Source organism: Ranitomeya imitator, chromosome 9 (genome assembly GCF_032444005.1).
Source record: "Ranitomeya imitator isolate aRanImi1 chromosome 9, aRanImi1.pri, whole genome shotgun sequence".
NCBI lineage: Eukaryota > Metazoa > Chordata > Amphibia > Anura > Dendrobatidae > Ranitomeya > Ranitomeya imitator.
Window position 1 is genome coordinate 2,224,190 of NC_091290.1, and position 15,345 is coordinate 2,239,534.

General features: G+C 50.7%; 1 protein-coding gene across 11 annotated transcripts in view; it reads left to right on the plus strand.

Annotated features, from left to right (window-relative positions):
• SOX6 (SRY-box transcription factor 6) overlaps positions 1-15,345 on the plus strand; it is an 846,804-nt gene that overhangs the window by 811,461 nt on the left and 19,998 nt on the right. For all 11 annotated transcript variants that reach the window (XM_069739870.1, XM_069739868.1, XM_069739873.1 and 8 more), the window contains one exon: positions 14,399-14,501. In XM_069739870.1, the coding sequence (XP_069595971.1) occupies positions 14,399-14,501 (103 nt within the window). The remainder of the gene's footprint in view (positions 1-14,398; positions 14,502-15,345) is intronic.

Consider the following 15,345-nt stretch of genomic DNA (forward strand, 5'->3'; position numbering starts at 1 on the left):
TCCTATCCATCACCAGAGATCAGCGGTGACATCACTGAGAATGCCTCCTATCCATCACCAGAGATCAGCGGTGACCTCAATGAGAATGCCTCCTATCCATCACCAGAGATCAGCGGTGACCTCAATGAGACGCCTATCCATCACCAGAGATCAGCGGTGACCTCAATGAGAATGCCTCCTATCCATCACCAGAGATCAGCGGTGACATCACTGAGAATGCCTCCTATCCATCACCAGAGATCAGAGGTGACATCACTGAGAATGCCTCCTATCCATCACCAGAGATCAGCGGTGACCTCAATGAGACGCCTATTCATCACCAGAGATCAGCGGTGACCTTAATGAGAATGCCTCCTATCCATCACCAGAGATCAGAGGTGACATCACTGAGAATGCCTCCTATCCATCACCAGAGATCAGCGGTGACATCACTGAGAATGTCTCCTATCCATCACTGGAGATCAGCGGTGACATCACTGAGAATGTCTCCTATCCATCACCAGAGATCAGCGGTGACCTCAATGAGAATGCCTCCTATCCATCACTAAAGAGCAGTTATTGTCTGTGTTAGGCTGTGTTCACACGTTGCGGTTTTTTCGCGGTTTTTCCCGATAAAAACGCTATAAAACCGCAAAAAAAACCGCATACAATAAGCATCCCATCATTTAGAATGAATTCCGCATGTTTTGTGCACATGATGCGTTTTTTCCGCAAAAAAAACGCATACCGCACAAAATCCGGACATGCTCTATCTTTTTGCGTTTTTTTTGCGGATTTCCCACTCCAAAATGCATTGGGAAGTGTCCGGGAAAAAACGCGGCAAAAACGCGGCAAAACTGCGGCAAAATGCGTCAAAACCGCGGCAAAAACGCACGCGGTTTTCTTGCGGATTTCATGCAGAAAATGTCCGGAATTCTCAGGAATTTTCTGCATGAATTCCTGAACGTGTGCACATAGCCTAAAGGGTTTCTGGACAACTCGATGCTTCTCTTCTCTTTTCCTCCAGATACTCGTACAGGGGCTGTTGCTCTTTCTTTACATTTAGGCCACGTTCACACGTTCAGTATTTAATTAGTAATTTACATCGGTATTTGTATGCCAAAACCAGGAAGTAAAAAACTCACCAAATACTGGGTGTGAACGTGGCTGTAGACAATCCCCCATACACCAAATAGCTGTGAGCTGCACAGTCTTTCCTTCCCGAGTCCCCTATACACAGTTCGGTCAGACGAGTGCAGTGTTCTCTATGGCACAGCCCCGCCAGACACCTCTGTCCCCTCCAGACTGTCGTGGCAGAGACTTCTCCCAGGACATTAATCGTTGGCCGTTGAAGATTCCGCCTTTTCGCAGACATCATTTGCCGGTCGGCCCCCTTACCCATCGGACTGCAGGTCGATCGCACCGATGTTATGTGGTTTCTCATTTATTGATGTATCACACAGCTGAACAGCTCCGGGCTCCTGAATGAGAAGCAGTAAGAGACTTTTTGGAGAGCTGCCCTTCCATTTGACCAAGTGTAATGGAAGCCTCTCTCAGCGCCTACCCGCACATACTTTAACCAGATAGATTTGTTTGCAAAAGTACAAAAAAAAACCTAGCAGAAACAATGTTCCAAGTGTGCCATATCCCATCGCTGGGTTATTTTCAGCAAGAAAGGAGGAAGCATACTGAAACAATTTGGGATATGGCAAAGCCTGACCAGCCTGGGTAATCCGAGGGCGGGGAGGGTGCCCAGCGCATTATTAAACCTCATATTGTTTTACAGAAGATGGAGGCAATCAGTCATCTCTGGGCAGGAGCTTTAACGAAAAAACACTGACTTTTCTGGCAGCAACAAATGGCATTTAGTGGTGAACAATCCGTCTTTATTCCGCCTCCACTAAAAATATACATCGGAGTTACGCTCGCTATATGAAAGGTATAGAATATGGAAATCAGCGCTGCAGCTGCACGGCCCCCAGCCCCTGCCAGAATACACACCTTTATTATTTGTGGATTTAAGGAGGGGGCAGGGAGGAAAAGCAAAATAATCTCCAGCGGAGGAGGTGCCTGCCGCTTTTGCTACTATTTATTCCCCCAATTGTGTAAATGAGGCTTAATCAAGATGTAGTGAGAAGTTATTAAACTTTGTAGTAGACCTTAGGCTTCAAATCCTCAATTTCCCAGAGCTCTGCTTGATGTCAGTGACCGGCGCCGTCTTACATTCCTGCGGTACAATGTCGATGGCAGCACTGGGTCAGGACAGGATTTCAGCCTCAGATTGGAACAAACAATGTTCCCATTCACTGACAGCAAGACGAGATCCTGAAAACGAGTGACAGAGCTGGTCCCCGAGCAGGGGAGGCCGTTACAATTCATCATTAGTAAATTCTCGGTGGATGTGGACAGGCTGTGGACGGGCTGTGGACGGGCGGTGGACGGCGTCTGCGGCTCATGGTCCTGCTGTCGGCCCTTCTTTAAGCTGTGGCTGTTACAAGTCATCATTAGTAAATTCTCGGTGGATGTGGACGGGCTGTGGATGGGCGGTGGACGGCGTCTGCGGCTCATGGTCCTGCTGTCAGCCCTTCTTTAAGCTGTGGCTGTTACAAGTCATCATTAGTAAATTCTCGGTGGATGTGGACGGGCTGTGGACGGGCTGTGGACGGGCGGTGGACGGCGTCTGCGGCTCATGGTCCTGCTGTCGGCCCTTCTTTAAGCTGTGGCTGTTACAAGTCATCATTAGTAAATTCTCGGTGGATGTGGACGGGCTGTGGACGGCGTCTGCGGCTCAGGGTCCTGCTGTCGGCCCTTCTTTAAGCTGTGGCTGTTACAAGTCATCATTAGTAAATTCTCGGAGGATGTGGACGGGCTGTGGACGGGCGGTGGACGGCGTCTGCGGCTCATGGTCCTGCTGTCGGCCCTTCTTTAAGCTGTGGCTGTTACAAGTCATCATTAGTAAATTCTCGGTGGATGTGGACGGGCTGTGGATGGGCGGTGGACGGCGTCTGCGGCTCATGGTCCTGCTGTCAGCCCTTCTTTAAGCTGTGGCTGTTACAAGTCATCATTAGTACATTCTCGGTGGCTGTCGACGGGCTGTGGACGGCGTCTATGGACGGGCGGTGGATGGGCTGTGGACGGGCTGTGGACGGCGTCTGCGGCTCAGGGTCCTGCTGTCGGCCCTTCTTTAAGCTGTGGCTGTTACAAGTCATCATTAGTACATTCTCGGTGGCTGTCGACGGGCTGTGGACGGCGTCTATGGACGGGCGGTGGATGGGCTGTGGACGGGCTGTGGACGGCGTCTGCGGCTCAGGGTCCTGCTGTCGGCCCTTCTTTAAGCTGTGGCTGTTACAAGTCATCATTAGTAAATTCTTGGTGGATGTGGACGGGCTGTGGACGGCGTCTGTGGACGGCGTCTGCGGCTCATGGTCCTGCTGTCGGCCCTTCTTTAAGCTGTGGCTGTTACAAGTCATCATTAGTAAATTCTCGGAGGATGTGGACGGTCTGTGGATGGGCGGTGGACGGCGTCTGCGGCTCATGGTCCTGCTGTCGGCCCTTCTTTAAGCTGTGGCTGTTACAAGTCATCATTTGTACATTCTCGGTGGCTGTCGACGGGCTGTGGACGGCGTCTATGGACGGGCGGTGGATGGGCGGTGGATGGGCTGTGGACGGGCTGTGGACGGCGTCTGCGGCTCAGGGTCCTGCTGTCGGCCCTTCTTTAAGCTGTGGCTGTTACAAGTCATCATTAGTAAATTCTTGGTGGATGTGGACGGGCTGTGGACGGCGTCTGTGGACGGCGTCTGCGGCTCATGGTCCTGCTGTCGGCCCTTCTTTAAGCTGTGGCTGTTACAAGTCATCATTAGTAAATTCTCGGTGGATGTGGATGGGCGGTGGACGGCGTCTGCGGCTCAGGGTCCTGCTGTCGGCCCTTCTTTAAGCTGTGGCTGTTACAAGTCATCATTAGTAAATTCTCGGTAGATGTGGACGGGCGGTGGACGGGCTGTGGACGGGCAGTGGACGGGCAGTGGACGGGCAGTGGACGGGCAGTGGACGGGCAGTGGACGGGCAGTGGACGGCGTCTGCGGCTCAGGGTCCTGCTGTCGGCCCTTCTTTAAGCTGTAGCTGTTACAAGTCATCATTAGTAAATTCTCGGCGGATGTGGACGGGCTATGGACGGGCGGTGGACGGCGTCTGCGTCTCAGGGTCCTGCTGTCGGCCCTTCTTTAAGCTGTGGCTGTTACAAGTCATCATTAGTAAATTCTCGGCGGATGTGGACGGGCTGTGGACGGGCAGTGGACGGCGTCTGCGGCTCATGGTCCTGCTGTCGGCCCTTCATTAAGCCGCGGCCGTTTCCTTTTCACGTCCTTCTCCCAATTTATAGCGTGACCCGCTGTTCGTGAAATGTGTATCAGGCCGATCCGGATCTTAACATTGGATGTCGGTGCGTGCGGCTCATTGTGGTTTTATTTCTTTGTTTAGGTTTTATGAGCCATTAACTTGTCTCGCTATTCATTGTAAGATACTTTGCTGACCCAAAACGCGTCAGTAATTCCTAATACAGGTTAGTAAGGGAAAAACAAACACATAAAAAGCATTTCTTTAGAGGAAAGGAATGGGAACACTTTGCTGTAAGTACACAATTCACCGTACAACTGCTAAACTTGTCCCAAGTATTCCCTGATGTTTAGCAGCGCTGTAAATATCATTTATTACAAGCAGTTTGCTCTAAACTCCGCGGGATGCAGCGCCCTCATCTAAGTGTCCCGTTTACATTAAGCCTCTTTATGACTCTTGTTTGATAGAGCGATCTCTAAAAATTTAATGACACTATAAAATAATAAAAATGCCATTAATTTAGGCCGGATCCTGGAGGCAGCAGCTGTAAAGTCACATTAATAAACAGGAGATACAACAAAAAGCATTGTTAGGTGTCAGGAGATAAATCAGGGGTGTAAATTTAAGAGGCGTTTTAGTGTCGGCGCGCCCGCTATTATAGAATGGGCAATAAGTGTATAAAGCATAGTATATAAAATGTGATGAATATATACCGCGCACGTCACACATCCAGCTTTATCTCAGGACAGGAGGAAAGATCCATTACAGCAGGGGTGGATGGAGCAGAACATCCTCTAACTGAGCCCCACAGATGGAAAAATCCCCCCTTTAAAGGGCCGGTGTCCAGTCTTCTGGGTTTAAAACTCAATTTTTGTATCAAGTAATATTCTGCAACTTTCAAAAAGACTTTTATAAGAAGATGCAAAAGAAAAGATGAGTTGCTCATGGCAAGAAATACAATTTCATTTTTCACATGCCGTTCTTTTATGATACCATCATCATTTTCAAGATCTCTGTTCTATGTCAGTGAGTAAAAGCACCTTAAAGGGATGTTCCCGAGTAGTGGCATTCTGCTGGGGCTCACAGTGCCGCTTCCCTTGTATCCTCAGTATCTGTGGGGCTCCACTGGGCAGACCCCATTCATCATGGAGTATTGGCGGATCTTCTAGCAGAGGTTGCAGGACTTTTCATTAATGCTCATTTATGCACAGGCCATTTCTCCCGCCATCCCTGGGGCTTCACAGGTGACAAATACATTTTTGTATCTTGACACAGCTGTGAAATAAAGTCCCACTTTGCAGCAGTAGTACATCCCACCAGGCGACATCTTCCTCTAGATTTTGCTTTTTATCACGGACACTTTTGGGGGGAGATCTAAGATAGCAGAGGCCGTGTCCCCGCAGTATAGGAAAAGTGTATTTCAGTCCATCACGGTCAAAATATGGAAGTGAAATTCTATACGGAGAGCAGATCGAGCAGCCAGCACTCTACCAACGTCTGCATCATCATCCTGATGTGAGCACAGAAACATCTCCTGGACCGGATACACTCAGATATTAGAGCTCCATTTCCAGGTCCTCCATAGACCCTGTGCTCGCAGAGAATCATGGAGTTTATATGTTGGCAATACAACTCAATCCGGGAGGGCCTGCTCATCCTGAACTTTCTGGTTCATAACTAGAAAGTCAGCGAAGACTGACAGTAGTGGGAAGTGACTGCACAGCTGTGCGGATGCACCCTATTCTAAGCGGGAGACAGCGGAGGATACCTCTGAACCAGCCGAGTGTGGGGCGTCACCATTATGGGGTACCTCTGAACCAGCCGAGTGTGGGGCGTCACCATTAGGGGATACCTCTGAACCAGCCGAGTGTGGGGCGTCACCATTAGGGGATACCTCTGAACCAGCCGAGTGTGGGGCGTCACCATTAGGGGATACCTCTGAACCAGCCGAGTGTGGGGCGTCACCATTAGGGGATACCTCTGAACCAGCCGAGTGTGGGGCGTCACCATTAGGGGATACCTCTGAACCAGCCGAGTGTGGGGCGTCACCATTAGTGGGTACCTCTGAACCAGCCGAGTGTGGGGCGTCACCATTAGGGGATACCTCTGAACCAGCCGAGTGTGGGGCGTCACCATTAGGGGATACCTCTGAACCAGCCGAGTGTGGGGCGTCACCATTAGGGGATACCTCTGAACCAGCCGAGTGTGGGGCGTCACCATTATGGGGTACCTCTGAACCAGCCGAGTGTGGGGCGTCACCATTAGTGGATACCTCTGAACCAGCCGAGTGTGGGGCGTCACCATTAGTGGATACCTCTGAACCAGCCGAGTGTGGGGCGTCACCATTAGGGGATATCTCTGAACCAGCCGAGTGTGGGGCGTCACCATTAGGGGATATCTCTGAACCAGCCGAGTGTGGGGCGTCACCATTAGGGGATACCTCTGAACCAGCCGAGTGTGGGGCGTCACCATTAGGGGATACCTCTGAACCAGCCGAGTGTGGGGCGTCACCATTAGTGGATACCTCTGAACCAGCCGAGTGTGGGGCGTCACCATTAGTGGATACCTCTGAACCAGCCGAGTGTGGGGCGTCACCATTAGGGGATACCTCTGAACCAGCCGAGTGTGGGGCGTCACCATTAGTGGATACCTCTGAACCAGCCGAGTGTGGGGCGTCACCATTAGTGGATACCGCTGAACCAGCCGAGTGTGGGGCGTCACCATTAGGGGATACCTCTGAACCAGCCGAGTGTGGGGCGTCACCATTAGGGGATATCTCTGAACCAGCCGAGTGTGGGGCGTCACCATTAGGGGATACCTCTGAACCAGCCGAGTGTGGGGCGTCACCATTAGGGGATACCTCTGAACCAGCCGAGTGTGGGGCGTCACCATTAGGGGATACCTCTGAACCAGCCGAGTGTGGGGCGTCACCATTAGGGGATATCTCTGAACCAGCCGAGTGTGGGGCGTCACCATTAGGGGGTACCTCTGAACCAGCCGAGTGTGGGGCGTCACCATTAGTGGATATCTCTGAACCAGCCGAGTGTGGGGCGTCACCATTAGGGGATATCTCTGAACCAGCCGAGTGTGGGGCGTCACCATTAGGGGATACCTCTGAACCAGCCGAGTGTGGGGCGTCACCATTAGTGGATACCGCTGAACCAGCCGAGTGTGGGGCGTCACCATTAGGGGATACCTCTGAACCAGCCGAGTGTGGGGCGTCACCATTAGGGGATACCTCTGAACCAGCCGAGTGTGGGGCGTCACCATTATGGGGTACCTCTGAACCAGCCGAGTGTGGGGCGTCACCATTAGTGGATACCGCTGAACCAGCCGAGTGTGGAGCGTCACCATTAGGGGATACCTCTGAACCAGCCGAGTGTGGGGCGTCACCATTAGGGGATACCTCTGAACCAGCCGAGTGTGGGGCGTCACCATTAGGGGATACCTCTGAACCAGCCGAGTGTGGGGCGTCACCATTAGTGGATACCGCTGAACCAGCCGAGTGTGGAGCGTCACCATTAGGGAATACCTCTGAACCAGCCGAGTGTGGGGCGTCACCATTAGGGGATATCTCTGAACCAGCCGAGTGTGGGGCGTCACCATTAGGGGATACAGTTAGGGCCAGAAATATTTGGACAGTGACACAAGTTTTGTTATTTTAGCTGTTTACAAAAACATGTTCAGAAATAAAATTATATATGTAATATGGGCTGAAAGTGCACACTCCCAGCTGCAATATGATAGTTTCCACATCGAAATCGGAGAAAGGGTTTAGGAATCATAGCTCTGTAATGCATAGCGTCCTCTTTTTCAAGGGACCAAAAGTAATTGGACAATGGACTCTAAGGGCTGCAATTAACTCTGAAGGCGTCTCCCTCGTTAACCTGTAATCAATGAAGTAGTTAAAAGGTCAGGGGTGGATTCCAGGTGTGTGGTTTTGCATTTGGAAGCTGTTGCTGTGAGCAGACAACATGCGGTCAAAGGATCTCTCAATTGAGGTGAAGCAGAACATCCTGAGGCTGAAAAAAAAAAAAATCCATCAGAGAGATAGCAGACATGCTTGGAGTAGCAAAATCAACAGTTGGGTACATTCTGAGAAAAAAGGAATTGACTGGTGAGCTTGGGAACTCAACAAGGCCTGGGCATCCACGGATGACAACAGTGGTGGATGATCGCCACATACTTAATTTGGTGAAGAAGAACCCGTTCACAACATCAACTGAAGTCCAGAACACTCTCAGTGAAGTAGGTGTATCTGTCTCTAAGTCAACAGTAAGGAGAAGACTCCATGACAGTAAATACAAAGGGTTCACATCTAGATGCAAACCATTCATCAATACCAAAAATAGACAGAAAAATACCTCAAGAAGCCAGCTCAGTTCTGGAAAAGTATTCTATGGACAGATGAGACAAAGATCAACCTGGACCAGAATGATGGGAAGAAAAAAGGGAACGGCACATGATCCAAGGCACACCACATCCTCTGTAAAACATGGTGGAGGCAACGTGATGGCATGGGCATGCATGGCTTTCAATGGCACTGGGTCACTTGTGTTTATTGATGACATAAGAGCAGACAAGAGTAGCCGGATGAATTCTGAAGTGTACCGGGATATACTTTCAGCCCAGATTCAGCCAAATGCTGCAAAGTTGATTGGACGGCGCTTCATAGTACAGATGGACAATGACCCCAAGCATACAGCCAAAGCTACCCAGGAGTTCATGAGTGCCAAAAAGTGGCACATTCTGCAATGGCCAAGTCAATCTCCAGATCTAAACCCAATTGAGCATGCATTTCACTTGCTCAAATCCAGACTTAAGACGGAAAGACCCACAAACAAGCAAGACCTGAAGGCTGCGGCTGTAAAGGCCTGGCAAAGCATTAAGGAGGAAACCCAGCGTTTGGTGATGTCCATGGGTTCCAGACTTAAGGCAGTGATTGCCTCCAAAGGATTTGCAACAAAATATTGAAAATAAAAATATTTTGTTTGGGTTATGTTTATTTGTCCAATTACTTTTGACCTCCTAAAATGTGGGGTGTTTGTAAAGAAATGTGTACAATTCCTACATTTTCTATCAGATATTTTTGTTCAACCCTTCAAATTAAACGTTACAATCTGCACTTGAATTCTGTTGTAGAGGTTTCATTTCAAATCCAATGTGGTGGCATGCAGAGCCCAACTCGCGAAAATTGTGTCACTGTCCAAATATTTCTGGCCCTAACTGTACCTCTGAACCAGCCGAGTGTGGGGCGTCACCATTAGGGGATACCTCTGAACCAGCCGAGTGTGGGGCGTCACCATTAGGGGATACCTGTGAACCAGCCGAGTGTGGGGCGTCACCATTAGGGGATACCTCTGAACCAGCAGAGTGTGGGGCGTCACCATTAGGGGATACCTCTGAACCAGCCGAGTGTGGGGCGTCACCATTAAGGGGTACATCTGAACCAGCCGAGTGTGGGGCGTCACCATTAGGGGATATCTCTGAACCAGCCGTGTTTGGGGCGTCACCATTAGGGGATATCTCTGAACCAGCCGAGTTTGGGGCATCACCATTAGGGGATATCTCTGAACCAGCCGTGTTTGGGGCGTCACCATTAGGGGATATCTCTGAACCAGCCGTGTTTGGGGCGTCACCATTAGGGGATATCTCTGAACCAGCCGAGTGTGGGGCGTCACCATTAGGGGATATCTCTGAACCAGCCGAGTTTGGGGCGTCACCATTAGGGAATATCTCTGAACCAGCCGAGTGTGGGGCATCACCATTAAGGGATACCTCTGAACCAGCCGAGTGTGGGGCGTCACCATTAGGGGATATCTCTGAACCAGCCGAGTTTGGGGCGTCACCATTAGGGGATATCTCTGAACCAGCCGAGTTTGATGCGTCACCATTAGGGGTACTTCTGAACCAGCCGAGTGTGGGGCGTCACCATTAGGGGATATCTCTGAACCAGCAGAGTTTGGGGCGTTACCTTTAGGGGATAACTCTGAACCAGCCGAGTTTGGGGCGTCACCATTAGGGGATATCTCTAAACCAGCCGAGTGTGGTGCGTCACCATTAGGGGATACCTCTGAACCAGCCGAGTGTGGGGCGTCACCATTAGGGGATACCTCTGAACCAGCCGTGTTTGGGGCGTCACCATTAGGGGATATCTCTGAACCAGCCGAGTGTGGGGCGTCACCATTAGGGGATATCTCTGAACCAGCCGAGTTTGGGGCGTCACCATTAGGGGATATCTCTGAACCAGCCGAGTTTGGGGCGTCACCATTAGGGGATAGCTCTGAACCAGCCGAGTGTGGTGCGTCACCATTAGGGGATATCTCTGAACCAGCCGAGTGTGGTGCGTCACCATTAGGGGTACCTCTGAACCAGCCGAGTGTGGGGCGTCACCATTAAGGGATATCTCTGAACCAGCCATGTTTGGGGCGTCACCATTAGGGAATATCTCTGAACCAGCCGAGTTTGGGGCGTCACCATTAGGGAATATCTCTGAACCAGCCGAGTTTGGGGCGTCACCATTAGGGGATATCTCTGAACCAGCCGAGTGTGGTGCGTCACCATTAGGGGTACCTCTGAACCAGCCGAGTGTGGGGCGTCACCATTAGGGAATATGTCTGAACCAGCCGAGTGTGGGGCGTCACTATTAGGGGATATCTCTGAACCAGCCGAGTGTGGGGCGTCACCATTAGGGGATACCTCTGAACCAGCCGAGTGTGGGGCGTCACCATTAGGGGATATCTCTGAACCAGCCGAGTTTGGGGCGTCACCATTAGGGGATATCTCTAAACCAGCCGAGTGTGGTGCGTCACCATTAGGGGATACCTCTGAACCAGCCGAGTGTGGGGCGTCACCATTAGGGGATACCTCTGAACCAGCCGTGTTTGGGGCGTCACCATTAGGGGATATCTCTGAACCAGCCGAGTGTGGGGCGTCACCATTAGGGGATATCTCTGAACCAGCCGAGTTTGGGGCGTCACCATTAGGGGATATCTCTGAACCAGCCGAGTTTGGGGCGTCACCATTAGGGGATATCTCTGAACCAGCCGAGTGTGGTGCGTCACCATTAGGGGATATCTCTGAACCAGCCGAGTGTGGTGCGTCACCATTAGGGGTACCTCTGAACCAGCCGAGTGTGGGGCGTCACCATTAAGGGATATCTCTGAACCAGCCATGTTTGGGGCGTCACCATTAGGGAATATCTCTGAACCAGCCGAGTTTGGGGCGTCACCATTAGGGAATATCTCTGAACCAGCCGAGTTTGGGGCGTCACCATTAGGGGATATCTCTGAACCAGCCGAGTGTGGTGCGTCACCATTAGGGGTACCTCTGAACCAGCCGAGTGTGGGGCGTCACCATTAGGGAATATGTCTGAACCAGCCGAGTGTGGGGCGTCACTATTAGGGGATATCTCTGAACCAGCCGAGTGTGGGGCGTCACCATTAGGGGATACCTCTGAACCAGCCGAGTGTGGGGCGTCACCATTAGTGGATACCGCTGAACCAGCCGAGTGTGGGGCGTCACCATTAGGGAATACCTCTGAACCAGCCGAGTTTGGGGCATCACCATTAGGGGATATCTCTGAACCAGCCGTGTTTGGGGCGTCACCATTAGGGGATATCTCTGAACCAGCCGAGTGTGGGGCATCACCATTAAGGGATATCTCTGAACCAGCCGAGTTTGGGGCGTCACCATTAGGGGATATCTCTGAACCAGCCGAGTGTGGGGCATCACCATTAAGGGATATCTCTGAACCAGCCATGTTTGGGGCGTCACCATTAGGGAATATCTCTGAACCAGCCGAGTTTGGGGCGTCACCATTAGGTGATATCTCTGAACCAGCCGAGTTTGGGGCGTCACCATTAGGGGATATCTCTGAACCAGCCGAGTGTGGTGCGTCACCATTAGGGGTACCTCTGAACCAGCCGAGTGTGGGGCGTCACCATTAGGGGATATCTCTGAACCAGCAGAGTTTGGGGCGTTACCATTAGGGGATAACTCTGAACCAGCCGAGTTTGGGGCGTCACCATTAGGGGATATCTCTGAACCAGCCGTGTTTGGGGCGTTCTTTTCTGCGAGGGTTCCTGCAGACAATGCCCTGTGTTTGCTTTTGAAGTGCTCCACGCGCGGCACAGAAGTGGGTCAGCGCACAATAAGACGAGCAGCGATCAGCACTTTGCTCCTGCATTATGTATTAGGTGTAACATGAAGGAAGCGATGTTCTCCAGGCTCAGAGCTGGTTCTTCACGTCGGCAGATTGGCGCTGACATGACATGTAATATTGTTCTGTAGTAATGAACGACGCAGACTCATTATTCCTGAGCACAACACAACGCTGCATTTTGTCTGAAAAAGAAACAAGACAAGAGGGAAAACACCGTCGCCGCTGCCGCGTGTTCTCTACTTTAAACAGAAATAATAAATTAATGATAACAATTGAAGAGTCTTCATGTAGCGCAGAGAATAGGGGCCTGTCTGCCCCCGCACACATCACAGCCAGTCATGGAGGCTCTGTTCACATGGGCGTCACAGCTAATTCTACAGGATCTCTGCCGCATCTGACAGATCCATTATGATCCAGTTTTCTTTCCGATTTACTTTTTGTATGGAATGTTAAAGGATTAATTTTTATACTGGATAAAAAAGCTCTGCAGACTCGAACACTGAAGGGAACTGAAGTGTTAATGGAGCCATAAGTTGAAAGTAAGAAGTTTCATATGTCCTCCTCCTGCATGGCTGTTAGTCTCCTTCCTCCAGTAACAAGAGGAAGTGGCCATCATGATCAATTGCCACCACTTGTCTGATGGATCTGCTCCCTGCTACATTACCTGGACTTGCACTAATGAGTGGGGAGACCCTCGCACACTGTATTTTAGTACACCCCCCTGTGCACTTCTGTTTGGCAAAAACGTGTTTCCAAGTGTAGAACCAGATATCGGCCTTGCTACGTCCCCACGTTCAGTGATCGGCAGTGCTTTGGACGCAGCATGATCAATGAACTGTGCAGAATCACCGTTCCCAATACATTGTACGATGACATCCATCCTGGGGAGACTGAGCATCTCAACAAGATAAATAAGACATGCTGCGGTCTGGAAAGACGCACCACATGTCCATCTCCGCAAGGAAGCCGGAGGCATCTGTGCACGCATAATGGAGACTTCTTGAAATCCCATCCACTATGCTGTAACATCTGGCCGCTGCGGGTTTGGATGCTGTGGATGTACGCAGTGTCCAACCCGCAGCGTTTACTGACCGTGGGAACAAACCCTAAGTCTGCGTCGTGAGTAACAAAAAAGGTGGCGAGTCCGCAAATGTTATCTAAAATTAGCATTTGACTACATGTAGACTTTTTGTAAGGAGACTTCTTTCCTTCAATAATCAGAACAGTAACAAGGAATTACAAATGCCACAAAGTGACACCCGTGTCCCCTCCAGACCAGGCCGTCCCATCCAGATTCCTAGCCCCTCGAAGTTCCTTCTGTCCTCCTCCAGACCCCTCTAGTTTATCTCTTGGGAGAATAATGAGATTGGGTGTTAGAAACCAACCTGCCAATGTTTTGTTCCTATAACACCATCCATGGGGGGAGTCCATGGGTCTCACAATCTCCTGCTGGGCTTACTAAGCTAATGACATTACCAGAAAAAGCTTCTGTTCAATTATCAGAAAATGGGAGAATAAACTTTAGTGACATAAAACAGAAAAACCCTGTAATAAAAGTTTATGCTGCCGTCCTACCACGTCTACCATGACATGTCCAACACTGCGGTAGGATGCAGGGAGCGCACATCCCAATACTCCCAATCCACAGCCCCAAACCTATCCTGCCCCCAGTCCTGCGTCTGCGGTGGGCACATGTCATATCAGGACGGAGTGTAGCTTCATGTGTGGAATTGGCATTCAGTGATAATGTTTGCAGATGAGGATACAATGTGTGTGGAACAAGACGTGTTACATCTGTTACCATCTGTCACCTCTTTCCCTGGCCTCTGCATGGGTGGGTGGCAGGCGCGCTGGGGTTCAGGGAAGATATCACAAGCGTCTGTTGCATGCTAACATGGTTTCCCTGCTCCTCTATCTTCCCAGGAGAGAACACATTATGACAATATCCAGTTATCAGGGAAACCCAGCGAAGATGGAAAGTTGGGCCCTGGGGTCATTGATCTGACAAGACCAGAGGACGCAGAAGGTGAGTAGGATCAGACGTCACTGATCACAAAGCCTCACAGACGTGGAACAACTTGATGTGTATGACAAAGTAGAGAACAATGCAATCAGTGTCTTCTGATAGAAATCGTCTTTCAGGGATGTTAAGGGGCTTTTCGGGGGGATTGACTTTATCGGAGCTCATTTGCTCTTAGGCTACTTTCACACTAGCGTCGTTACGGGCCCGTCGCAGTGCGTCAACCCGACGTATGCTGAGAAGTAGAAGCACAACGAGGGCAGCGGATGCAGTTTTTCAACACATCCGCTGCCCCATTGTAATGTCCGGGGAGGAGGGGGCGGAGGGGCGGAGTTCCGGACGCATGCACGGTCGGAAATGGCGGACACGACGCACAAAAAAAGTTACATGTAGCGTTTTTTTGTGCCGATGGTCCGCCAAAACATGACGCATCTGTCGCAATGCGTCGCTAATGAAAGTCTATTGAGAAAAAACGCATCCTGCGGGCAACTTTGCAAAATGCGTTTTTTCCCCAAAACGACGCATTGTGAGAGGCCAAACGACGCTAGTGTGAAAGTAGCCTTACTGCAAGGAACAGATTAGACAAGTCACTGATATACAACAAACATTTAGTGCAACAGTAGTGTCCGCAGTCCAGGTCCGAAGGGAACTAAGGGAAATTCACATGTGGACCGATCCCAAACCTGCACCCACAAAGGTCTCCACGTCCGGAGCGCCCAGCGCAGATCATCCGCCGTCCCGGTGTCAGGACTCAGGGCCGAGCAGCTCGTTAAATACACGGTTACTTCTTACAAACGATGTGGAAAATGCTCCATCAATCTGTTTTATCACAATGTTGCCATGAATATTT